Genomic DNA, 27,201 nt, shown 5'->3' on the forward strand with positions numbered 1-27,201 from the left:
TTCCTAGAATGTCAACATTCATTCTTGCCATCTCTTGTTTGACCACTTCCAATTTGCCTTGATTCATGGACCTAATATTCCAGGTTCCTATGCAATATTGCTCTTTACAGCATTGGACCTTGCTTCCATCACCAGTCACGTCCACAGCAGGGTATTGTTTTTGCTTTGGCTCCATCCCTTCATTCTTTCTGGAGTTATTTCTCCAGTGATCTCCAGTAGCATACTGGGCACCTACTGACCTGGGGCGTTCTTCTTTCAGTATGCTATCATCTTGCCTTTTCATACTGTTCGTGGGGTTCTCAAGGCAAGAATACTGAAGTGGTTTGCCATTCCCTTCTCCAGTGGACCACATTCTGTCAGACCTCTCCACCATGACCCGCCCATCTTGAGTTGCCCCATGGGCATGGCTTAGTTTCATTGAGTTAGTGTGCCCCATGGGCATGGCTTAGTTTCACTGAGTTCACTGAGTTTCATTGGTCCTAATGTGATTAGATTGACTAGTTTTCTGTGAGTATGGTTTCAGTGTGTCTGCCCTCTGATGCCCTCTTGCAACACCTACCGTCTTACTTGGGTTTGTCTTACCTTGGACGTTGGTCATCTCTTCACGGCTGCTCCAGCAAAGCGCAGCCGCTGCTCCTTACTTTGGACAAGGGCCATCTCCTCACCGCCGCCCCTTCTGATCTTGAACGTGGAATAGCTCCTCTAGGCCCTCCTGGGCCCCCGTAGCCACAGCTCCTTGGAGATGGGGTTGCTCCTCCTGGCCGCGGCCCCTGGCCTCGGGCGTGGGGTAGGTCCTCCCAGCCACCGCCCCTGGCCTTGGATGTGGGGTAGCTCCTCTCGGCCGCCGCCGCTAACCTCGGACACTTAGCGCAGGCGGCTGCAACCGGCGCATTTAGCGCGCGGGTGGCTGCTACCGGTGCATTTAGCGCGGGCGGCTACCCCACGTCCGAGGTCAGGGGCAGAAGCCGGGAGGACCCCAGGCCCGAGAGGAGTCGGCCAAGAGGAGTTACCCCACATCCAAGGTCAGGGGCAGCGGCCGAAGAGTGCCAGGCTGCGATGGCGCAGGAACGGCCAAGAGGAGCTACCCCACGTCCGAGGTCAGGGGCGGCGGCCCAGAAGAACACTAAGATAACCCGGCGACAACACGTCAGTCCTCGCTGAAAGACGTGAATGTCAGCAACGTCCACATCCAGTTCGTTTCTGGTGTCAGGTCACCAGGTCCTCAGGCTGCCCACTCGACCAGCATTCGGTGAGGTGACCAGTAGTGCTGTGCACAGGAGCCCAGGTGAGCCAGAGGGAAAGACGCTGGGCCCAGGAGCTCAAGTCCCACCAAGGGGTGCACAGGGCTGAGGGCAACACCCACAGAGGAGACACAGATGGGGGACACTGTGTGGTGCAGAAATGACAAGTGCAGCGCACACATCTCTCACAGGGCAGGCAGTGCACAGCACTACCAGCCCAGCTCACCGCACGTCTCTGCTTTACAGATGAGGACACAGTCACTCCACAACTGCTGGTCCGGCCAGGACTGGGATCCTGGGCCTCTGGGCCCAGAGTCCAAGTTCTTCCAGGACCATAGCGCCCTATGTGTGAGGCAGGGCAGCTGCAGAGGAAGAATCACTCTGCACGAGGCGCCGAGGGCAGGCGTGCCTGCAGAGGGGTCAATGGGCAGAGATCTAACTGAGGGATACACTCTCCCACACCACCCCGCCCCTGCCAGCACCAACCACAGAACAAGACTGCAGTCCAACAAGCCATGCCCACTTCACGCCACCTCCACTTTTACATTCCAGCTGTAGCAGAGTTGCTAAATAAATTTTTTTTGTTGGAAAAACTGAGTGATAGTTTACATGCATGACTAGATTTAATAAAAATGTACAGCTCATAAGCCCACAATACACAACAATGTTTGAATATCGTCCAAAATGCCATATTTAGCACTTACTTCATCCCAACTTCTGGCATGCTAAGAGTCATGTCATCTTTGTCCAAATGACCCTGAAATGTGAGTGAGTCAGCTCTGAATTAATGAGGGTGTTAAAATCTTCCGTGCGGTTTTGGAGGAGCCTGGTATTTCTGAACAAAGAAAGTAGCAAGCTACTGGTTTCTTCTGAAACCACATTCAGTCCTTGACAAACACAGCCTTTTACACATATCTTGATGTGGTTTCTCCAAGAGTCCCCTGGGTTTCCCCAGGGAACGTCTATCTTCCTTCCTTCCCAGTTTCCCACGTCCAGGGAGATCCATCCAAAGAACAGAATCCACAGCCTCGAGGCTCCAATGGGCAAGTCTCCAGCAGGGGTATGATGCATTCAAGGCAAAGACCCCTCCTCTTCACAGAGTCCTGAGGGGCAGAATTTGAGGACATTCACATGGCCTTTCTCTTCCTGCTCACCTCCCACCAGACTCTCCTCTGTTCAAACCCTGAAGATTCTGGTACTTTAATCAGAGGTCATTTGTCACCTCCTGTGACACAGGTCAGGAGCAGGATACACAGTCCTGGTGCTGGAGGGGGTGGGATTGAGACAGGAGACAGAGGGAGGGGTGGGGGATCACAGGGAAGGGGACAGCACCCCAGCAGTACCTCTAACGCCCTGGGTTCCCCACTCAGCTCTCTCCTCACCCACTGCTGATGCTGAGCTCCCAACTGGAGCCTGAGATCCTGCTGCAGGCCCACCCCCGACCCCGCCCATACCGGTCAGAGCTGCTGCCTCGGGCAAGTCCTGCCCGTGGGCATCTCTGCAGACCAGCTGCCCAGCAGGACTTGGGGTTCCAGCCCTGCTGGTGAGGCTGTGACAGCCCAGATGCTGCTCTGGAGACTTGGCCCTGAGCTGACTTCCTCATGGGATGGAACACTGGGGCCCTTAAGGACTGTGCGGCTGTCCTCTGGGTCACGTCTGATCTGAGCTCTGGACCGTGGTGCACAGGACACAGCAGGGTTAGGCCCCCGAGACACATCATCACACACACCTGCTCGATCGTCAGGGGTAAGTTTGGGGCAACACCGTGCAAGAATCAGAGGCACCTAACACGGTGCAGACCTAAATGTGTGTCTACAAGGTGTAAGAAAATAATTTACAACTGGGTTTCTGTAACATCGTCTGTTTTTACAGCAGGGACAATCTGAGCCCTGAAGGGGTTTATGGTGCAAGAGAAAGACATTACTCAGGAAAGAGCCCCAGTTTGTGATTCCCAACACTAGCTGGCTTCACTCCATGTGAGGCTGCCCTGTACAGCCACCTGTCCTTTACTTGAACAGTTGAATTTTGTAGGTTGCTACTGAAATCTACCCCCCTCCTCCCCTAAAGGCTGAACCCCATGCCAATCTCCAGGTGCCAGGAATGTCCATCCAACAGCCAGACATCAACAACAAGCTCACAGTCCCCACCTTCCCCCCAAGAGAGACGATCTGTTCACTTGTCTCAACTGGCAAAACTGCGGTTCAAATGAGGAAACTACTCTTGTGAAATTAAGAGGCAGGAGAATACAAGTACTTTCAACCTGGGCAGACCTTTATCTTCCCAACCGAAGTCAGAGTAAATAATCCCCATGACTCAAGTGACTCTCAGTGACTCTGGGTTTGCTGTGGGTGGATCATTCATGTCTGTCACGCAATTCTATACCCACCTGGTAACAAAAGCACAGTAGTCCTCTTGCACACCTGCCTGGTGTGGAGGCCAGCACTTGCACGCCAAGCGCTGGCTTGTAGCTCAGCTCACACAGGTGGAGACAGGCTCTCATTACTAAGCTCGTGTACCCACGCTCCCAACAGTAAGCATCCAAATACCCGGAAACGCGTGTAACTTTCCATGACCGCAGTTAGAACATGTAAACAATGTACAGAAGGGTTACCTGAGAGCTGCGAGTTTCCTCTGTTCTTTACTTCCAAAGAAGGAAAAACAACTGTCATACACAAGAACATTTGAAGGATAAGAACAAAACTCCAGGCGTGTACACAATCTGAATTAGCTTTCCATGGTTATATGGTAGTTGAAGTAGTTTTTTATGAAAACATGGGCGAACGATGGCTCTAATGATACAATTTGTCGTTTTTGTTCTCAGGATCATGTCAAAACAAATGCCGCAGGTGAAAAGGCAGGAATAAAAGTGATGTGGTTTTACTTTGTTACATGCTTAAGACACACGCGTTGACATCTTAAAAACAGGATTACCTTCAATTTCCCAACAGCCTATGCGCCTCTTACTTTCTGGCCTGTGCACACACTGGTCATCCTGTGTGAGTGTCCTTTCTGCTGTAAAAAGGCACCTTTTCCATTTTCTTGGTGAAGCGCTACCTACCCACCACAGAGACATCGCGAAGAACTTGCTTCTTCCCAGAAGCCTTCCGGGAACTCAGCTAACCTTGCAGGGTTGTCTGGGCTGGTGTTTCAGTCTCTAAAACGTCTTCAACTTTGTTTTTGGCATTAAATTCTTTTTTTTTTAATTGATGGAAAATTGCTTACAATTTTGTGTTGGTTTCTGCCACATAACAACGCAAATCAGTTATAACTATATATAAATACCCCTTTGTTTTTTGTATGAAATTCTTATGACTAAACAACATGAAACTTTATTATACATGATGTTACAAAGTGAAAGTGAAGTCGTTCAGTCGTGTCGGACTCTTTGTGACTCCATGGACTGTATCATGCCAGGTTCCTCTCTGTCCATGGGATGCTCCAGGCAAGAATACTGGAGGGGGTTGCCATTTCCTTCTCCGGGGATCTTCCCGACCCAGGGACTGAACCCGGGTCCCCCGCACTGCAGGCAGACTCTTTACCATCTGAGCCACCAGGGAAGCCCATGATGTTATAAGGCCTACTGTAAATTATAACTCCCTAGTTCATTTTTAATTTAGTTCGTTTATTCTTTAATACAACATATTACTTAATATATACTCCTAAAGAGACTTTGATGAATCGGATTGGCTGTATGTTTCTGAATAAAGCTGATTAAAGTGGGGAGGGTGGCTACGTGGCTGCTGGGATGAAGTGTGGGCAGTTCATCGCTTATTTAATGCTGACTGGAGGCTACGCTGCAAATCAGTGTATGAGTTCTGAGGTGTGGCACATAAACACACAGATACACGCATCTCCCACCTTAGTCAAGACCTCACCACCCTCTGACCCCAAAACTGCAAATAGAACACAGAGGCTGCAGGCAGCTCAGGGTCCCACTCGACAGACATGCCAATGCTCTTAACAGGGAACAAAGTACAGAGCTCAAACATCTCATAGTCCCCTGGTCCTCAGGAACTGTAGGGCAGGATAGACGAATTCCATCCCACAGTCTAGAACAGGGGCATTCCTGGGGCTTTCTGCTGTGCGGGCTTTTTTTTTTTCTTAAGTAGACTAGGTTTTTGTCTTTCTTTGTTCCCTAGTTTTATCCAAGAAAGGGATATGCAACATTGTATCACTTAAGGTGTGCAACAGTGAGGCGATATGTGTGTATACTGAGAAATGATTGTGAGGACTCCTGAATGCTCACCCTGCACACTTAAGACTGGTCTGCTAAGCAGAATACTAACACGATTGATGCTTCCAGATGCTGACTCACCTCAACATATGAAATTGGGAATATTCCTATTTTGTCTGCCAGCATGCCTTCAGCCCAGTTTTCATCCACTCTGCGGATCACAGTTAGAACGTCATCCTAAAGAAACATCAACGGACATTACTCCACCTGACCCTAGGAAGCACACAACCTAATTTTCTTTTTAACAGGAGACTCAAGTTGTAAGAACACATGAATTAAGATGCCATGCCATGTCTTTGGGATGTGACCACAATGAGGTGATGAACTGAAGGGCAGCAGACCAAACTAACAGCCTGTCGGCACCTGCCATCCCACCCACGCCCTGAACTCCTGTTCTAGATGGACTCTCAGGCTCTGCTCACCTTCTTTAAATGTACATCCTACTATTTTTCTTTACAAAAAAAACACAACATTCTGGTCATAATCCCAGAGCATTTTATCAATTCAGTAGATACAGTCTGGTATGCTTTTCAGCAAAGAAATTTACATATAAAACAAGGAAGTAATGATGCTTCATTTTGTTATTCATAATTCAGGGAATTAAAATCCCCAAGTGGCATGCACCCGCCCGAAAACATAGCTTAGAATTACATTTAGGCCCAAAATATGAAAATGATACCATACAGAGCGTCAACCAAAATTATCTTTCATAGAGAACACTCTGTGCACAAAATTACTGTCTTTCTGACCTGAGAAGCCTGCTTCCACATATTTTTAGAAGCACAGAGAGAGAGTTCACATAAAACTATTGTATTTTTCTGCACAAGCCATAGTTCATGCATGAGGTACACAGAAGAGCTGGCAAACAGAAGGCAATGTGTTCTAACTTTACCTTTGCAAACGGAAGGCAATCTTTGTCGGCTTCCTTGTCTTTAACTTCAAAGTCATAAAGTGCTTTGCACTGAGGCGGGGGCTGAGGTAACGGTTTGATGATCTGCACGAAGTTAGTGGGGAAGAAGCCGTGGACCCCGCCAACCTCTCCGTGGTACCAGTTCTCATCCACCTGTCGCCGCAGGACAATGATGTCGCCTTTGCTGAACTTAAGGTCCCCGGGCTCCTTGCCTTCGTAGTTGTATAATGCTTTGGCACATGGTAACTGAGGTATTCCCTGAAGGAAAGAGGGGAGTTTTAATGAAAGAACTGTCCCAAAATGTCTTAAAATTCAACTGTTTCACCGTGGTTGTTAATAGATCCAGATCAAATACACACTTTGTCTTAGGAAGACAATCCCACACAAAAAACTGCATGTGTGTGTGTGTGTGTGTGTGTGTGTCACCAAGAGCAAACAAACTATGTCACACGAGGAAAGAACAGCAGACCACCCCTGGACCCTGAGAAGGCATTCTGTTCCTAAGGCTAATTTAGCCAGACTTTCACCCTATTCAGGGTTTTTAGGATGTGGAAGTACCGCTAAGTCTGGCTTCCTGGCATAAAATTTAAAAACTCATTAAAAACTTAAATTCTGACATTAACTGCACCAAAAAGAAGGCTGAGTGCCAAAGGCTGCAAGGAGGTCAATCCTAAAGGAAATCAACCCTGAATATTTGTTGGAAGGACTGATGCTGAAGCTGAAGCTCCAAACCTTCGGCCACCTGATACGAAGAGCCGACCCAAGAGAAAAGATCCTGATGCTGGGAAAGATTGAAGGCAGGAGGAGGAGGGGACAACAGAGGACGAGACGGTTGGATGGCATCACTGATTCAATGGACATGAGTTTGAGCAAGCTCCAGGAGATGGTGAAGGACAGAGAAGCCTGCTGCGCTGCAGACCATGGAGTTGAAAAGAGTTGGACATGACTGAGCAACTGAATAGCAAAGATCACCCAGTACTCTTAACACGGTGAGTGGCAGGAGTAAACTTCAGGCAACAGCCTGGTTATACCCTGCTGCCTGCAACCGGAAACACACTGCCTTGCGGGTTGGGTTCGCTCAGTGACCAGGAGCCCTGCAGGAGGCAGCCAGAGGTCGACAGCACTCTAACCCTGCAATGGACGTTGGGCCCCTGGCCCTGTCCTGCTCCACTGCGCTGATTCAATTAAATTCCAAGAGACTGCAAAGTCAGTTTGTGTCAGACTTCCCCAAAGAAAACTTCCTGTATTAAATAAAATGAATCTCACCCTGATTTCAAACCCAGCAAAGTTCACTGATTTTTAAAAGGCTGATCCCCACAGAGACGGCAGACAATGAAGGATAAAGAGTAAAGCGATTGAAAAGCAAGCAAGACTGCATTTTCCTGTGCCAAAACCATCCTGAGAGCTGGGAGCCACAGGGGCCCCTCGGTCACCTCCTGGAAAGGCTGGGGGTTGCAGCCTTGCCTGGCCCCCAGACCTTCGGCCGCCTTCCCAAACTGCTTCCCGGGCAAGGCCCCCGGCATCTGCAGAGTTTACATTTCACTTGGCTACATATGAAAGGGAGGTTCAGGAGCAGAGCCGGCCAGAAAGAGCCAGAGGTGGCGGCCAAGCACGCTTTGCAGTGGCCCGCAGGTCTTGTCAAAGAGCTGGGCATCGCAGTGTGAGCTTTGACAACAGTTCTTAACCCAAAAACACACTTCAGTAAACAGTAACTGCTTTCCTCCTATAAAAAAGAATAACTATGACATGGGCTTGTTTTACTTTTCTAATATTTTTGCTTCTCCATTATATACGCAGGTATTTTATAGGACATTAAATCCTCATGAGAGCGGCGCACAAACACTTCTGATTCACTGCTTTCCGGCCCATTTCTGCCCCATCGGGTGTACTCCAGTACATCTGGCAAAGAGCAGCGTGGCGATCTAGCTGAGGTCCTCACATGTAAATAAAACCTTCACTGCCAATTGATTTTATAGACTCTAAATGCCAGTGCCCAGATATACATGCACAACAGCCCCTCTAAATTCAAATTCCTTCATGCATTTCTTACTGCTCCATAAAGTAAAAAAGATTCAATGGCCTACTAAAAAGAACATTTAGAAGATACTCTTGTCCTAGGAACAGCAATAAAACGTGTAAAGTTTAATGACTGAGTTGTATCTCAATTGGTATAAACTCTGGCTGATTGCAACTTGACTTCCAAGAACTTCCAGAAAGAACTGAGCCCGCCTCCGTATGGACACCCTCCTGTCATGGTTCCCACCCTCAGCAGATGAACCTGTCTGCTTTCATCACCTCCAGTCTCCGAGGTGCCTCGCCTCCGTGCTACTGTCTGAATGTCTGTGTGCCCCTGTGATTCGGATGTTGAAACCCACCCCCTCAAAGGCGATGCTGAAGAGGTGGGTGCTCAGGGCATGAGGTGGGGCCCTCAGCAGTGCAATTAGTACCCACAGAAACCCCACGTCCCTTCTGCCCGATGAGGGCACAGCGAGGGGCACAAGCAGTGGACAGGAGGAACTCCTCCAGACAGCTGATTCTGGACTTGCCAGATGCTACAGTGCTGAGAAATCATGCTTGTCATTTACAAGCTGCCCCATCTGGGGTGTTTTATGAGGCAGCCTAGACGGGACAGTCTTCCGCTGGAGCTCACCAAGGGCACCCGGCCCCCACCCTGTTCCTACCTGGAGGGTCCCCAGTATGTCCCCGGAGGGACACATCCTGAGGTGACAAGGAGGCCGGCTTTCCCCTGCTTGCAGTTTCCTGTCTGTCTGGGACGGATGCTTCTGTTGTTTGGAATCACCCATAAATAAGACCAAGTTCGGGGCTGGGTGAAGGTCCACAGGATGGTCCGTTTCCACACATACGGGCCGTGTCTGCCTTAGGACCAGACTGAATGCTGCCGCCGGGGAAAGGTCCCCACCCCACCCTCAGGGTGGGAGGAGGGGCTGCTCGTCCTGAGCCCGCTGCACACCATCCTCACTTGCTCCCAGCCTGGTCTCCATGAGACCAGGGTACCAGGGCACAGGGGCTGCAGGCTCCCATCTCTCCTCACGAGCACCCACCTGGGTGCCCGTGATCATAGCCCTGCTGGATGAATAAGGGAAGAATGAACCTGGTGGGCTGAGCAATGAGCTGCGATGGCTACATGGGAAAAACCACATCCACAGGGTCAGCTGCTTCAAAACGATTCTACGGCAGGTCAGGCTCACCAGCTGCGGACACACTGACCACACCCCCCCTGCTTGTGAGTCGTGCTCTGTGGGGATGCGTGGCTGCACACCCGTGTGGCCTGTCCCCAGCCCCTCCTCTGGGTCCAGCATGTGGTGGACACGCATGGTGGACAGAGGAAGGGCAGGGGGAGGAAGGAGGCTGGTCACTCCCCAGCCCCGGGGGACCTGGCACCTGTGCACAAGGAGCACCTGGAGAAACGAGAGCCACCGCTGCTAGCTGGCGTCCCCCTCGGTGTGTGCTGCAGACAAAGCTGAAAACGCGAACGCTCCGGACAGGGGCAGCTGAGGGCTTTGCACTGAGTGAACTGTTGGCATCTGAAAAACGCGAAGCCAAGCCTGCCGCAAACCACAGCAAACAAACATCTTTCTTACAGACTCTTCTGGCGGTTATGAGGAAGCAGTCACACAGCTGATATATTGTATTTTTTCTTGGATGGCCTAAAAAATGGAGCGCCCAACTGACAAACCATTACAGAAAACAAATCTTACAAATGTTTCAAAGGGAAGAGAGCTCTTGAGAGGCAGTCACTGAAATAAAATGAAGGGAACTCATGCTGCTCATCGCCCTGTTAGTTCTCTGTTTCATCACATTTAATAATTATAATATTTTGCAGAGAGCAGCAAAATTTACTGGGAAAATTAGCGACAGTAACTTGATCTGCTGTCTTGAGGATTCATGGCAGAATGAGGGCTATTTCCTGGTAAAGCATCGACTTTCTATTTGGGAAACACCTGGGTGCCTGGCAAGGGCCCTGCCCCAAGCCTGCCTTTCCTCCCACCGGCCCCGGGGCCATGGGCAGACAGGGAAGAATGGCCCTGCCTGAGGGGCTCTGCACGCCCCTGTCCAACCCTCACAGAAAGCCAGGAAGGTGGGTGAGCCAGAAGCATGGGGGCAGGGGCATACGGGAGCAGGCTTCAACGCTGAACAGGACGGTCAGGTGAGACCTCTAGTTCAACTGCCTGGGTTGGATTTTTCTTTTTTTTGTCCAGTGTTTTCATTGATATGGTGGTAAGACAGGCTCATATAATCTAAACATGACATTAAATGTGAAAGACAGTTCACAGTTTCAGAGTTAAAACAGCACTGGAGCAGACCCACACACATGGACAAGCAAGGAAATGTGTCAAGGCAGTTTAACTGGGGAAAAGAAAGTCTTTTCAACAATGGATGTGGAACTCTTAGAAGTCCGTAGGAGAGACCCCTACCTCACACCACATATAAAAACAACTTGAGATGGATCTCAGAATCGAATGTAAAATCTAAACCTGTAAGTTTTCCGGGAAAACACACAGAATAATATCTTAATGATGAGGTAGGTCTCCTTTGCCCCCCCATCTTAACTAAACATTAAAATTTACAAGGTGAACTTAATCAAAACCGAAAAATTCTGTTCATCAAACGAGACAATAAAAAAATAAAAATTCATGCTACATACAGGGGGAAACACTCGCAATACCTGTATCTGACAATGGACTTGAATTTAGAAATATAAAGAACTGCAAATAAATAACAACCCACCAACCCAGCTGAAAACCAGGCAAAAGACCTGAACACACACTTCAAAAAGGAACTGCAAAGGTACTCAACATCCCTAGTCATCAGGGAAATATAAACTAAAACCACAAGGAGTTATTGCTTCATACCCATTAGGATGATTAAAATTTAAAAGACTGACAACAGAAAATGTAAACGATGCAGAGCCAACAACTCACACACGCTGCCAGTGGGCATTTAAAATGGTGGAACCACTCTGGAAAACTACTCAACAGTTTCTTATAAGGTTACAAACACGGCTACTCGTGGCCCCACAATTCCAGTCCTGGGTGTTAATCCAAGAAACGACGCTGTGTCCACACAAAGATCTGCACAGAAATGCTCCCTGCAGAACCATTCACAGTGCGAACACTGAACCCAGGTGGTCCATCTGCCGAAGATGAATGCTGGACTCCTCAGCTAGTTTAAAACAGAGAAAAGGGCAACTTACTGACACTTAGGAATGGAAAACCAGAATAAACATATATCACAATAAACACGTATCAGAACTGTCGTTCAGTCACTCAGTCACGTCCGACTCCTTGTGACCCCATGGACCGCAGCATGCCAGGCTCCTCTGTCCTTCACTATCTTCTGGAGCTTGCTCAAATTCATGTCCATTGAGTTGGTGACGCTGTCTAACCATCTTATCCTCTGTCACCCCGTTCTCCTTTTGCCTTCCATCTTTCCCAGCATCAGGGTCTTTTCCAATGAGCCGGCTCTTTGGATCAGGTGACCAAAGGAATGGAGTTTCAGCATCAGTCCTTTCAATGAATATTCAGGGTTGATTTCCTTTAGGATCGACTGGTTTGATCTCCTTGCTGTCCAAGGGACTCAAGAGTCTCCTCCAGCACTACCCTTAGAAAGCATCAATTCTTTGGCGCTCAGCCTTCTTTATGGTCCAACTCTCATGTCCGTACATGACTAATGGAAAAACCACAGCTTTGACTCTATGGTCCATTGTTGGCAAAGTGATGTCTCTGCTTTCTTATTATACTGTTTAGGTTTGTCATAGCTTTCCTTGCAAGAAGCAAGTGTCTTTTAATTTCATGGCTGCAGTCACCATCTGCAGCAATTTTGGAGCCCAAGAAAATAAAATCTGTCACTGTTTCCACTTTTTTCCCTTCTGTTTGCCATGAAGTAATGGGACTGATGTCATGATAGTTTATTTAATGTTGAGTTTCAAGCCAGCTTTTTCACTCTCCTCTTTCATCCCCATCAAGAGGCTCTTCAGTTTCTGCCATTAGAGTGGTATCAGAATACATATATACAAATTATATTTATATGACTTTGAGAATAGGTAAAGCCAAACTACTGTAAAGAAACCCTCACAAGGAATGAGAAAATAGATGTATTTTATATCTTGGCTGGGATGTTGGTTAGTCAGCTGTAGACAGGTGTCAGAACTCAGTATAATTCCACACTTGAGGATTTCCACACTGTAATTCACTTAATGTGAGTTTTACTTCAATATTAAAATGTTTTACAAATAAACCAGTGGCAGCACAGTGAAAAAAACTTAGAAATGACCGCATATGCCAGATCTGTAACTATGTACGCATGTGGGGGGAAAGATACACGAGTATCTCAGTCAGTTACACGCCTAACTGGGCAATCAAGAGACCTGCAGTGCAGAAGCAGAGACCAGCGCCCAACAGGAAGGAAACCCATCACTGAGGCAGAGAAGTGGGTGTCTGTGGTCATCTGACCCCACACCAGTGCCAGGGGCCTCTCCATGGATGGCTTGGACACAGTCTGAAGTCCACAAACAGAAGGAACACAGGGCTCTCAGTGGGGAGAGAGAGGTACAGATGACTTTACCCACATCTCACCTATTGTCTCTACATAATATATGAAAATACTATGAAAGACAAGCTGCAGAAGCTGAGATGTATTCGTGGGGCAGTCAGTCTTCAAATACAACAGAGAAGTCTCATACAGAGAGAGGAAGTCAGCTCCGTATTTGCTGACGGAAAAACCCAGGCTGAAAAGGATGCATGCATTATTTAAGTGGGATGAAAGGATTTCCTGACAGCAAGGGCTGTTCAATACTGCAGTGAATTATGACACCTCTGTCACTGGAGACTTGGAAGAATCCAACTTCTCACAAGATGAGTTCTGCCCAAAGGCAAAGGAAGACAGGACAACCTGTGATCTCGATGACTCCTGTGGCTACCAGACCATCCGAGAGGGTGGTTGCATTCCTGCTGGTTCTGTCTCTGTTCCCTTTTTAGGGGTGGGCTCTCCAGCATGCAGAGGGGATGAGGTGTGGGCAGGGTCACTGATGGCACATTTGGGAAGAAGACACCTGGGATGTGAAGGACCTAAATGCGACCTCAACACCCCGGGGTCCAGGTTACAGGAGAGCTGAGGCAGCTCGGCTGTGGGCCACACACACTCGGCCCTTCCTCTCACCACGTGTGCTTTTCATGCAAAAGTGACACAGAATGTGCCTGTCACAGTCACTGCTTTCCAAAGGATGGCTCTGCTGGCTGAGCCAGTGTGAAGACGGCATGGAATCACAGGGCACGACACTCTCTCACTGTGGAACAATCTACTCTAAGGATGGAAAGCCAACCCTGTGAACCCAGACGGCACCATCAACATCTTCAGTAAGGAAACAAACTCTTGGGTGCAAAAGCTTTGGGATCTGGGCTATCAAAAAGAATTCCAAGTACAATCTCCTGGCCTTTTCAACTAAGCTCTTTCACCTTTGACTAAGTCTGTCTTAAAAGGATGCTTAAAATACTTGAAAATACTCTGTGGTGAGATGAGTGTTACTGAAAAACACTGTCTTTATGCCTTAGTTTCTCCAAATATATGATGATATAAGAGGAAAAGAAATACCCATGTGCAGTAAGTAATTTTTATCAATAGCAGATTATTATTTTGAAACGAGCAATTTTATTGAAGCACTCTTTAAAAAAAAAAAGTATTCCAATTCAAGTATAATGATTTCCAAAAATAAGAAATAAGAGAAACTTAAAAGGAAAGATTTACTAAGACACTTCTGATAAGCCCAAATCTAACTCTTCTTTCTCTAAATAACCAAACAATAGGGTATGAATTAAAGTTACTTTCAACCAAAATGAGGGGCTTCCCTGGTGGCTCAGATGGTAAAGAATCTGCCTGCAATTCGAGAAACACAGGTTTGATCCCTGGGTAGGGAAGATCCCCTGGAGAAGGGAATGGGTACCCACTCTAGTATTCTTGCCTGGGAAATCCCATGGACCGAGGAGTCTGGCAAGCTACAGTCCAGGGAGTCACAAAGAGTTAGACATGACTGAGCAACTACCACTAACATTCAACCAAAATCAATCATAAAGAGATAAATTATTTTTTATATTTCTAGATGATTAAACATATAGCAGCGAGTATAAGTTAAGCAAGACAACTTGTAATGAGCATTTAATACAAATGGCATTTTTTTCATACTGTTCCTGGGGTTCTCAAGGCAAGAATACTGGAGTGGCTTGCCAGTCCCTCCTCCAGTGGGCCACATTTTGTCATTGGAAAAGACACTGATGCTGGGAAAGATTGAGGGCAGGAAGAGAAGAGGAAGACGGAGGATGAAATGGTTGGATAGTATCACAGACTCAATGGACATAAATTTGAGCAAACTCCAGGAGACAGTGAAGGACAGGGAAGCCTGGTGTGCTGCAGTTCATGGGGTTGCGACAACTTGGATACAACTTAGAGATTGAACAACAACAACATATGGCAGAAGAAAATAACTGATCATTCTAGCTGCATTCATAATAAAATTTGAGATGAGAAATTTGATCATTTGAGATGGCCACGGGAATGGATTCAATTATAGCTAAAAATCTACTAAATATCTACTACGTATCTATGTTTTTAAAAATGTGTTATAACTGAATGTTTCTTTGGGTAAAGCAACTAGATTGTCCTGTCCACAGGCTGTGAGCACAGTGAGACCAGGGCAAAGTCTCCCATTTGCATCTCACTGGATTTCACGCCAAGAGATCATCGTGTTAAAACACTCATCTTGTTAAAACTATCATTTCTATCAGATCAGGCTTTTTCCAATTCCCTTCCAGCAAACTCGGTTCAAACTCTTCTCCTGACACTTAAGATGCCAAACAATTTTCTCAAATACCTCATCCTCCTTTCTTAGTAGGTATCCAATATTCTAACTCCCTAGACACAGTCTAACACAGTCTCTCTTCCCCCACCCCTGGGACTTTTCTCTGACACTCTCTCCATCTGAAGAGCCCTCTTCCCCAGACCCCACATCCACTTGTCAGAAGCCCATTTACCTTACAAGACACAACTCAAATACAACAGTGTCCAACCCCTTTCTTATTTCTTAATAGAGATGTACATCTCCTTCTGGACCCGACGGTTATCTATGGTTCCCTGTTTGCTTTACTGCACCTTTTAAATATACACTTGCATTCTTAGCTAGTAACAGTACGAGACGTAAAACACTCTGAGGACAGGGATAGTCTCCAACACGGTCCTGAGTCCCCTGCAGGGCCCAGTTCTGGGCCTTACACACAGTAAGTGCATTTACTGCAAGATGAGGTCCCTCCTCCCCACACCCTTTCACAGCAACCTCACAATCCTGAGAGAGGAGAGGCATTTCTGCCTGTTCCCCCCAGTCCGCCTCATACCCTCTGGCTGAGTCGCCAGGGTGTGTCTGGGGTCCTACGACCAGGAACTCTGCGTAAGAAGTCAGTGGGGTGGCCTATGTAGTGTCCACATATGCAACAACCCAACAGAAGGTCAGGGCACTGAGATGGGCATCTGCTTGTCCTTTGGTTGTTTTATCTGATCTAGGCAAGGAAATCAAAGGAAGAGCACACACCGCAAATCAAGGCGGTATGCAGTTGTGGCTAAACACAGGTGTTTACTTGCCTGAGTCCCTGGTGGCTCAGGTGGTAAAGAATCTGCCTGCAATGTAGGAGACCCAGGTTCGATCCTTGGGTCCAGAGGATCCCTGGAGAAGGACACAGCAACCCACTGCAGTATTCCTGCCTCAGAAATCCCATGGAGAGAGTCTGGTGGGCTGCAGCCTATGGGGTCGCAAAGAGTCAGACACGACTGAGCGACTAACACATAGAAGTTCTAGAAAAAGAGGGAAAACGTGCACTTAGTTTAGTTTGATCACTCAGTCATGTCCGACTCAGCCCATGTGACCCCATGGACTGAAGCACACCAGGCTTCCCTGTCCATCACCAACTCCTGGAGCTTGCTCAAACTCCTGTCCATCAAGTCAGTGATGCCATCCAACCATCTCATCTTCTGTAATCCCCTGCTCCTCTTGCCTTTAATCCTTCCCAGCATCAGGAACTTTTCTAATGAGTCAGTTCCTCACATCAAGTGGCCAAAGTATTGGAGCTTCAGCTTCAGCATCAGTCCTTCCAATGAATATTCAGGACTGATTTCCTTTAGGACTGACTGATTTGATCTCCTTGCAGTCCAAGGGACTCTTGACAGTCTTCTACAATACCACAGTTCAAAAGCATCAATTCTTCGGGGCTCAACTTTATGGTCCAACCCTCACACCTATAGATGACCACTGGAAAAACTTGAGCTTTAACTATACGGACCTTTGTTGGCAAAGTGATGTCACTATTTTTTAATATGCTATCTAGATTTGTCATAGATTTTCTTCCAAGGAAGCGACATCTTCCAAGGAACCATTTCATGGCTGCACTCACTGTCTGCAGTGACTTTGGAGTCCAAGAAAATAAAGTCTGTCACTGTTTCCATCATTTCCCCATCTATTTGCCATGAAGTGATGGGACCAGATGTCATGATCTTCATTTTTTGAATGTTGAGTTTTAAGCCAGCTTTTTCACTCTCCTCTTTCACCTTCATCAAGAGACTTTTTAGTTCCTCTTTGCTTTCTGCCATAAAATCAGTGTTATCTGCATATCTGAGGTTATTGATATTTCTCCCTGCAGTCTTGATTCCAGCTTGTGCTTCATCCAGCCTGGCATTATGCATGATATACTCTGCATATAAGTTAAATAAGCAGGGTGACAATATACAGCCTTGAGGTACTCCTTTTCCTATTTGGAACCAGTCTGTTGTTCCATGTCCAGTTCTAACTGTTGCTTCCTGACCTGTGTACAGATTTCTCAAGAGGCAGGTCAGGTGGTCTGGTATTCCCATCTCTTGAAAAATTTTCCACAGTTTGCTGTGATTCACACAAAGTCAGTGAGAGAGAAGTAGATATTTTTCTGAAATTCTCTTGCTTTTTCTATGATCCAACAGATGTTGGCAATTTGATCTCTGGTCCCTCTGCTTTTTCTAAATCCAGATTGAACATCTGGAAGTTCAAGGTTCACATACTGTTGAAACCTAGCTTAGAGAAATTTGAGCATCACTTTGCTAGCATGTGAAGTGGGTACAACTGTGCGGTAGTTTGAACATTCTTTGGCATTGTCTTTCTCTGGGACTGGAATGAAAACTGACCTTTTCCAGCAAACATGTATTAGCATACCAGAAATTTTTAAGAACTTAGAGAAGAAGACTTGAAAGCAAGTGAAATCAGGAAAATTTCAGTGGCTGTAAATGGGTGAATTTTATTAGTATGTGAACTATATCTCAAACCAGAAGTTATTAGTTGATAGCTAAAAAAGTAAAAAACAGACCAAAAAGCCTTTGGTGTGAGTAGTCAAATTATATTCACTTTTAAGACAGTCAAATTCTTTTATTAAAACTTATAAATACACTAAAAGCATTTCAATGGCTGGATAGAAAAATAAGGCAGGGCTAACGATCAAGATGGTGAGTGTCCCACTCCCCCAAAGGAACAGAAGTAAAAGCAAAGATAAACACATTAGACCAACCTACACTTATAAGCTTCTGTGCAGCAAAGGAAACCACTGACAAAATAAAAAGACAACCGACAGCCTGGGAGAAAATATTTGCAAATGATGCAGCCTAAAAGGGCTTAGTTTCCCAAATACACAGACAGCTCATATTCAAAAACTGAACGATCCAACAAAAAATGGGCAGATCTAAATAGACATTTCTCCAAAGAAGACATGAAGACAGCTAATGGGAGCATGATAAGATATTCAACATTGCTAATTATTAGAGAAATGCAGATCAGAAGAACAATGAGGCACCACCTCATGCAGGTCAGAATGGCCGTTATCAAATACTCTACAAATAACAAACACTGGAGAGGGTGTGGAGAAAAGGAAGACCGCAGAACACTGCTAGTGGGGATGTAAACTGGCGCAGCCACTATGGAGAACAGTATGAAGGTTCCTTAAAAAACTAAAAGGAGAATTACCATGTAATCTAGCAATCCTACTCCTGGGCATGTATCTGGAGAAAACCATAGTTTGAAAAGATACATGCACCCAAGTGTTCACAGCAGCACTATTTACAACAGCCAAGATGTGAAAGGAACTTACCTAAATGCCCATCAACAGATGAATGGAAAAGAGGATGTGGAATACATATATATACACACATATATATACATACATATATTCATATATATATATATTACTCAGCCACTAAAAAGAATGAAATAATGCCATTTGCAGTAACATGGAGAGACCTAGAACTTATCATACTAAGTGAAGGAAGACAGACAAAGACAAATATCATGTATTACTTATACATGTGATCTTAAAAAGATGATACAGATGAACATATTTACAAAACAGAAACAGACTAGCAGACATAGAAAACAAACTTATGGTTACCAATGGGGCAGGCCAGGGAGGGATAAATTGTGAGTATGAGGTTAAGAGATACAAACTACTATATATAATACAGATGAACAATAAGGACAGGGAACTATATTCAATATCTTATCATAAACATGATCAGAAAATCTTAGCCAGCTAACCTGTTACTTATGTGCATGGACAAAACAAAGACATCTTTAAACACACAAAATCTCAGGAGGTTTATGCCCTGTGCATTTCAGATGAAAAAAAAAAAATTATTCAAAGAGGCAACTCCTATGCAAACCCACACCCACTCACTAGAGAGATGACACATGATGCAAGAAATGTGACTCCCATATGATTGGGGAGATGAGGAAAATGGAAAGAAATGTAAAGAGGACCCACCAGACACAGGAGCGGGACCCATCCCACCTGCAGTGGGGCAGGACCCCTGACACAGGTTATGTGTCCTTCTTCATGGGCCCAGATCCACTGCAGTGGCTAATGGTTATATAATCCCAACACTGCAAGTGCTATTTTTATGGGGTTTCAATTTTTAGAATTAATCTCCACACACAGCAAAGAAGCCTTAATTAGAGCCACAGAGGGAATGTTATCAACTGTAATAATGCAAAAAAAAAAAAAAAAAAAAATGCTGAACAAAACCCAGCTGTTTGGGAAGAGGAGGTGGGAGAAGACATCTGAGTTTTATGACAGGGTAACTGAAATTGATACTGTCTAAGGCTCAGCAATCAAGAAATGGAAGCATCTTATAAGGTTGTATAGGTAACCGGCAGAACTGCAGAAAACAGAGTAAGCATCTACCTCTGGAATTTAGGACTAGCTATGAAAGGACAAATACTTGTATTTTTCACTTTAGACTCTGCTGTGTGGTTGCATATTTTCTATCATGAATAGATATAACTTCAAAGATAAAAGGCATAAGAAAAAGGAAGGCAGTGTGTAAAGTTCAAAGGTACTCACTATAAATTGTAATAGATTATCTTGTTTTTCAGCATTCAAAGATGATCAATAACACAAAAGATAACCCTATACTGACCACCTCACTTTAGAAATCAAGCACTGTAAACAGCAGCTGAAGCCTCCTACAGTTTTCTTCACCAACCATATAGTAGCCTTTAAAAGAAAATGAAGTAAAGCTGGTGAACCCTAAACACTCGCCCCTCACTGCCAGCTCCAGGCCCCGCCTCACTGATGAAGACATTCAGTTGCACAAATCATCGACTCTTGCACATTAATGCAGTATCAGCAGAATGACAGTGACATCCTCACTTCACTCGCTTGTCATTCAGGCTCCGTCTCTCACAATGAATACTCAGGTTTTCGTTTGCTGTGCTAATAAGTTCCTTTATGGAATAAAAAAGGAACACATATATACAATAAGTTCAGCTGTGGGAACTTAAAAATGGGGGGAGGGGGCCTAAGCTGTGTCCACGATCATGCTCCTCACTTCCCTGCAAGAAGTTCTGGAGATCCCGTCAGCATGACTTCACAGTGAGAGTTGACCTCTAGTTGCTGCAGACCACAAGAAGCAGCACAATTAACAGTCTAGCTTTGAAGAAGATAAAAACGTGCACACCTTCCCTTCGCTCAAAAAGGGATTAGTTCACTAACTGCTGAGAAACGTGGTGGTCACTTGACGTGTGAACTTAAGAAACCAATATGTACAGAGGAGATTTTTAGATGTTTAACACAAAGCCATTATTTTTCTCATGAAGTCTCATAGAAACACAAGAGCAGACCCACCACACCGCCATCGCTGGCCTGACTTGCCAGGATGCAGCATCACACTCCAACGTTCATCTCTCCTGCGTCTCAGGGTGGAATCACACGGGTGAAGGCATCACAGGTTCTTGCACAGAAGTGAGGAGTGTGACTGTGGCAACAGCGTGGGTCCCCTTTTTCTTAAACAACTGGACTTTGGTTTTCACGTGCTGTTCCTTTACCTTCATAATGGAGCACCTTGTTCCTTCTCTGTGTCCCAGCTTAAGGGGAGTATTAGTAACATGGTCTCTAAATACACAAGGTCTACAATCATGTTAGAAGGCCTTAAAAGGGGACTTCCCTGGTAGTACAGTGGGTGAGAATCCACCTGTCAATGCAGGGAATACAGGTTTGACCCTTGGTCTGGGGAGATCTCACATGCTGATGAGCAGCTGAGCCCGTGCACTTAGAGCCCGTGCTCCACCCGAGAAGCCTGTGCACTGCAAGGAGAGGAAGGCCGGCAGCGGGGAAGACCCAGCACAGCAAACATACATACGTAAGTGAAAGAAGCGCTCCAAAGGCTTGGGAGAAGAGAACTGGAAAGGGAAGCCGCCAGGACTAGCCGAGCACTGACGGTGCACACTCCACACTCGCAGCAGCCGGCAGGTCGGGGACCACCATTATTTCCACTAAAAGGCTACAGAAACCAAAGCTATACCTCTGGTGACCCCAAAGCTCACACTCACCTCAGGACGGAGCCTTTACAAGCCTGACAGGGTGACGTTAAAGACCAGCATTACACTTATTCTTTACTTGCAGCTCCTGGGCCTAAAGCTAAAGGGACGTCACGACCGCCCAAGCTCACTGCAGGTAGAAGGAAGGGTTTTCCCCACGGCGGCTCCAGGCCAACAGCGAGGACTTGGGGAGGGGTTGGCGGCCCCGCCAGTCAGCACCCGCCCTAGCTGCACAGGGCCCCTCTCAGCTGTGCTCCTCAACGAGACACGCCTCCTTTCCCACCCAAACACCTACTCCAAACCCACAGCCAAGAACACTGCTGACGTGTGCCACTCTTCACAGGGGTGCCAGCCAGTTACGTCAGAAAGGACGATGAGCCCTAAGTACAGTGTGTCTGTGTGCTCCTTATTCTGAGGCTGAACAGGGATGCCAGGCATCCTGTACCAGCTCCCACCATCTGCCTGCTGGATACAAATGGACTGAAGAGAAGTCTTTGCTCAAGTTTTTGTCTTCCACTGTTAAATTCTTTTGAAAAACAGATGTTTTATTAAAGATCTCTTCAGCTTGTACCCTACAGATCTTTATAAACAGCCTCTTGGACCAAGGAGATATTTTTCATTCTCTACTTAAATAAGAAGATAAAAACAAAAAAAAATGACAGCATTTGCAAGAACAGAAAAAAAAAATGAAATCACGCACTGAAAGATCTCCACGCTGATCTTAACAAACACACAATAAATTTGTAAATGCAAGGAACGTTTATTTAAACACAAAAGAACATTCGCAATCCATTGTATATGTCCACATCACGAAGAGGATTACTCTAATATAAGCTATTTTATATATTTTACATAGTCAGGAAGATCCCTTGCAGAAGGAAATGGCAACCTACTCCTGTAATCTTGCCCGAAGAATTCCATGGACAGAGAAGCCTGGTGGACTATAGTCCATGGGGTTGCAAAGAGTTGAACATGACTGAGTGACTTTCACTCAAGCCATTTTACAAGTTAATAATTTTATAATGAGGCACATTTCATAGAAAAAGCATGAGAACTCCAGAAAAACATCTACTTCTGTATCACTGACAATGCTAAAGCCTTTGACTGTGTAGACCACAAAAACTGGAAAATTCTAAAAGAGATGGGACTACCAGACCACCTTATCTGCCTCCTGAGAAACCTGTATGCAGGTCAAGAAGCAACAGTTAGAACCCGACATGGAACAACGGACTGGTTCCAAATTGGGAAAGGAGTACGTCAAGGCGGTATATTGTCATCTTGCTTATTTAACTTACATGCAGAGCACATCACATGCAATGCTGGGCTGGAAGAAGCACAAGCTGGAATCAAGATTGCCGGGAGAAATATCAATAACCTCAGATATGCAGATGACACCACCCTTATGGCAGAAAGTGAAGAGGAACTAAAGAGCCTCTTGATGAAGGTGAAAGAGGAGAGTGAAAAAGCTGGCTTAAAACTCAGCATTCAGAAAACTAAGATTATGGCAAATGATCCTATCACTTCATGGGAAACGTTGTTCAGTCGCTAAGTCATGTCCAATTCTCTGTGACCCCATGGACTCCAGCATGTCATAGCAAATAGATGGGGGAACAATGAAAACAGTGACAGACTTTATTTTCTTGGGCTCCAAAATCACTGAGGATGGTAACTGCAGCCATGAAATTAAAAGACACTTGTTCCTTGGAAGAAAAGCTATGACAAATCTAGACACTGTATTAAAAAGCAGAGACATCACTTTGCCAACAAAGGTCCATGTAGTCAAACCTACAGTTTCTCGAGTAGTTGTGTATGGATGTGAGCGTTGGACCATAAAGAAGGCTGAGTGAGCGCCAAAGTACTGATGCTTTCAAACTGTGGTGCTAGAAACGACTTGAGAGTGCCTTGGACTGCAAGGTGATCAAAACAGTCAATCCTAAAGATCAGTCCTGGGTGTTCATTGGAAGGACTGATGCTGAACCTGAAGCTCTAATACTTTGGCCACCTGATGCGAAGAGCTGCCTTATTGGAAAAGACACTGATGCTGGAATAGATTGAAGGCAAAAGGAGAAGAGGGTGACAGAGGATGAGATGGTAAATGGCATCACCAACTCAATGGATGTGAGTCTGAGCAAGCTCTGGGAGATTGTGATGGACAGGGAAGCCTGGTGTGATGCAGTCCATGGGGTCGCAGAGAGTTGGAACAACTTAGCGAATGAACAACAACATCATTTTGACTTCATGTTAACTGTATAATCTACTATTTTAAAAGTAAACTAAGTGTTAAAACGTTTTAAAATAACTCTTATTTCAAGTTGCTTACATACATGGAGACCAGTTTCCATGGAGTTAAGGGGTACGAAAACAGATAAAAGATTCTAAACATAGTTTCACTGATACAGTTCCCTGCGTGACTGAATAGCAAATATCAAAAGCGTGCATGGGCTGAATGCATACACAGATACTCACAAAGCTGATGGGTAAAGGCATTAAAGCCTTGGTTCTCACAGACAGTGTCCGTGAGAGTTACATTTTAGAAACAACGAACCTGATTCCTCTTCGGAGGCACAGATTCACAGGGTGCTGCTGCTGGAAGGAACCCAAACGATTATTTAGACCAACTCCAGCACACTGGGGCAAAAAGGCAAATCTAATGCCAACATCACACAGCTGGTCAGTGCCAAAGTCAGGACCCTAAACCCTGAGATGCTGCTTCAGTGGGCCAATGAGACTTGGCAAAGGTGCAGTTCAGAACCTTCAGCTGAGGTGCTTGTCCTGGACTGAGTGGGCCACAGGTAATCACAGGATAATCAGAAACACTCCCACAGAGCTGGGGGGCAGAGGCAGCGGTGATGGGGGGGATGCTGCTGGCTATGGACACGATACACTGGCTGCGTCTCACGAGGTGGGAAGGTGGAGGGGGACTCCAGCCTAGGGCCGCATGGCCTCCAGACCGAGGAAAAGGCAGGAAACGTTCTTGGAGCGTCCCAGGAGCACTTGGGCTTGTCTCCGCGTTGGGGTCAGCCCAGGGAGACTCTGACCTACCGAACTGTAAGGAAATAAATTTGCATTGTTTCAGTCCGAAGTTTCTGGTGATTCACTGCAGGAGTAAGAAAGCTAACACTGCACGTGAACCCAGAGCCAACCCTCGCTCCCCCAGCCAGTCCAAGGAGGTACAAAGCCACGGGGCAGGTGCGGCCCCATCTCATCTAGCTGAGGGGACTCCCCACACTGCCCGGGTCACACGAGGACAGCAGGCAGCGCTGCAGGGCTCACAGCCAGGGGAGACGGCTGCTGGGGGCCCAGCCCAGAGACGGCCCCACACAATGCCAGGCAAGGCCACCCTCTGTTTACCTTAGCTCATTCTTGGAACTGTGTTTGCTTCTAAGTGAAATACGATTTACTGTGAATACATTTTACAGTGTTCTACTTCAAAGAGTTGGTTGGACCTTCCAAACAGCATCTTATCAGAACTCTGTATTTTTTTTTTTTGCCCTAAAACTTATTCTACTCACTAAGCTGCAGCAGAAGCCATGGTGGTGACCCCAGATGACCATGTGGACAGAGCCCTCCGCTGCCATCTGCAGTCAGCGTCCCAGAGGACGGCAGGGCGGCGGCGGACCCCTCGCCTGCACGCAGGGCAGCCCCGGCATGGATTGTCAGGCACAACTACAGGAAACCTCGCAGCTCTGAGCCCAGGGGCCAGGACAGCACGTGGAGCACAGCGAGGGCCAAGGAGGCAGATGCAGCCCAGGCAGCCGGAGCAGCTCCTCCCCTCCACATCCGACGTGCTGCTGCTTGGCCTGGGACGGGCCTGAAGAATGAAGCAGTGAAGGAAAAGGGTCAACCGAGCACCTGCTGAGGAGAAGCATGTACCAGCCGGGCTCTCCCAAGGGCCACTCGTGTAAATACTGACCCACCTCCTGACTCCAGCCATCACCAGACTAGCCCACTACAGTGGTAACAGGTCACTCTGCGCCCTGCACCATCAGGGATGCGAACAACCACTGCCCAGGTCAGAGCTTAAAAGCATGGCCAGAGAGCAAGGTGGACGCCCCATGCACCGTGACCCACCAGGTCTCGTCCCAGCGCTTGCCCAACCTCATTTGGTTTTGTTTTCCTTTACTTGCTTTAGGCTTTGGTTGTCGCTCTCGTCTACCCAAGTAAATAAGATTGAGTAGAAGCACCTCAAATACACTGTGAGACAGTGAAAAATACGAATTTATGTCAGAGTCCTGTGCACATGGAGCAAACGCAGACACTTCTGCTCTTTGTCTCAATAGATTTTAACATAATCACTGTCCCCTCTGGCTTCTCAGGTGGGGCAGTGGTAACTAACCTGCCTACAATGTACCAGACGCAGGAGGTATGGTTCGATCCCTGGGTCCAGAAAGATCCCCTGGAGGAAGAAATGGCAACCCACTCCAGTATTCCTGCCTGGAGAACCCCATGGATAGAGGAGCCTGGCGGGCCTTGTTCTTTCCTTCCAGATGTGGCTGGTACCCATCGTCTCCCCGCTCCATACCTGTGTCCTGGGTCCAAAATTCTCTTAGCAAACGTTCACTTTGGAAAAACCTTTAAATAGAGGACTCTGAAGATTAATAAGTTCTTTTAGGTAGAAGGAGATTAAACTAATGGTGAAATCTGAGGCACCCTGATAACACATGAATGTGTAGAAAATGGTTACCACATCTTCTTTATCCAGTCATCTGCTGATGGACACTTAGGCTGCTTCCATGTCTTAGCTACTGTGAACAGTGCTGCTGTGAACACTGGGGTGCATGTACCTTTCCAAACTAGAATTTTCTCCACATACATGCCCAGGAGTAGGGTTGCCGGATCATATGACAACTCTATTTTTAGTTTTCTGAGGAAGCTTCATACTATTCTCCATAGAGATGCACCAATTTACATTCCCTCCAACAGTGTAGGAGGGTTCCCATTTCTCCATACCCTCCTCAGCATTTATTTAGACTTTTTAAAAGGGCCATTCTGAGCAGTGGAGGTGGTGCCTCATTGCCATTTTGATTTGCATTTCTCAAATTATTAGCAAAGTTGAGCATCTCTTCATGGGCCTGTTGGCCATCTGTATGTCTTCTCTGGAGAAGTGTCTGCCTGGGTCTTCTGCCCATTTTTGAATAAGATGTTTTTTTCTTTTGTTGTTGTTGAGCTGCATAAACCGTTGGTATATTTTAGAGATTAATCCCTTGTTGATCACATCATTAGCAAACATTTTCTCCCATTCTGTGAGTCATTTTTCATTTTGTTTATGGTTTCCTGAACTCCGGGAGTTGGCAATGGACAGGGAGGCCTGGTGTGCTGCGGTTCATGGGGCTGCAAAGAGTCAGACACGACTGAGCGACTGAACTGAACTGAAGGAGACAAAAGACCTGTACTCCAAAAACTATAAGTCACTGATGGGAAAAACTGAAGACCACACAGACAGATGTAAAGATATACTGTATCCTTGGATTGGAAGAGTCAGTATTGTTAAAAATGACCATACTACCCAAGGCAATCTACAGATTCAGTGTAATCCCTATCAAATCACCAATGGTATTTTTTAAAGAATTAGAACAAATAATTTTACAATGGAAATACAAAAGACCCTGAATAGCAAAAACAATACTGAGAAAGAACAGAGCTGTAGGAATCATACTTTCTGACTTCAGACTATACTACAAAGCTACAGTAATTAAGAAGTATGGTACTGGAACAAAAACAGAAATATAGATCAATAGAAAAGGATAGAAAGCTCAAAGATAAACCCACACACCTACTGACAATCTACCAAAAAGAGTTAACAATACATTATGGAGAAAAGATAGTCTCTTCAATAAGTGGTGCTGGGAAAACTGGACAGCTACATGTAAATGAATGAGATTAGAACACTTCCTAACACCATCTATAAAAATAAACTCCAAATGCCTTG

General features: G+C 46.2%; 1 protein-coding gene across 7 annotated transcripts in view; it reads right to left on the bottom strand.

The window, feature by feature from the left end:
- Nucleotides 1-27,201, bottom strand: part of SH3RF1 (SH3 domain containing ring finger 1) — a 155,517-nt gene that overhangs the window by 42,721 nt on the left and 85,595 nt on the right. For all 7 annotated transcript variants that reach the window (XM_027548927.1, XM_027548922.1, XM_027548923.1 and 4 more), the window contains exons 3-4: nucleotides 6,368-6,643; nucleotides 5,557-5,652 (exon numbers count right to left, since the gene is read on the bottom strand). In XM_027548927.1, the coding sequence (XP_027404728.1) occupies nucleotides 5,557-5,652; nucleotides 6,368-6,643 (372 nt within the window). The remainder of the gene's footprint in view (nucleotides 1-5,556; nucleotides 5,653-6,367; nucleotides 6,644-27,201) is intronic.

This window comes from Bos indicus x Bos taurus, chromosome 8 (assembly GCF_003369695.1).
Source record: "Bos indicus x Bos taurus breed Angus x Brahman F1 hybrid chromosome 8, Bos_hybrid_MaternalHap_v2.0, whole genome shotgun sequence".
NCBI classification, from domain to species: Eukaryota; Metazoa; Chordata; class Mammalia; order Artiodactyla; family Bovidae; genus Bos; species Bos indicus x Bos taurus.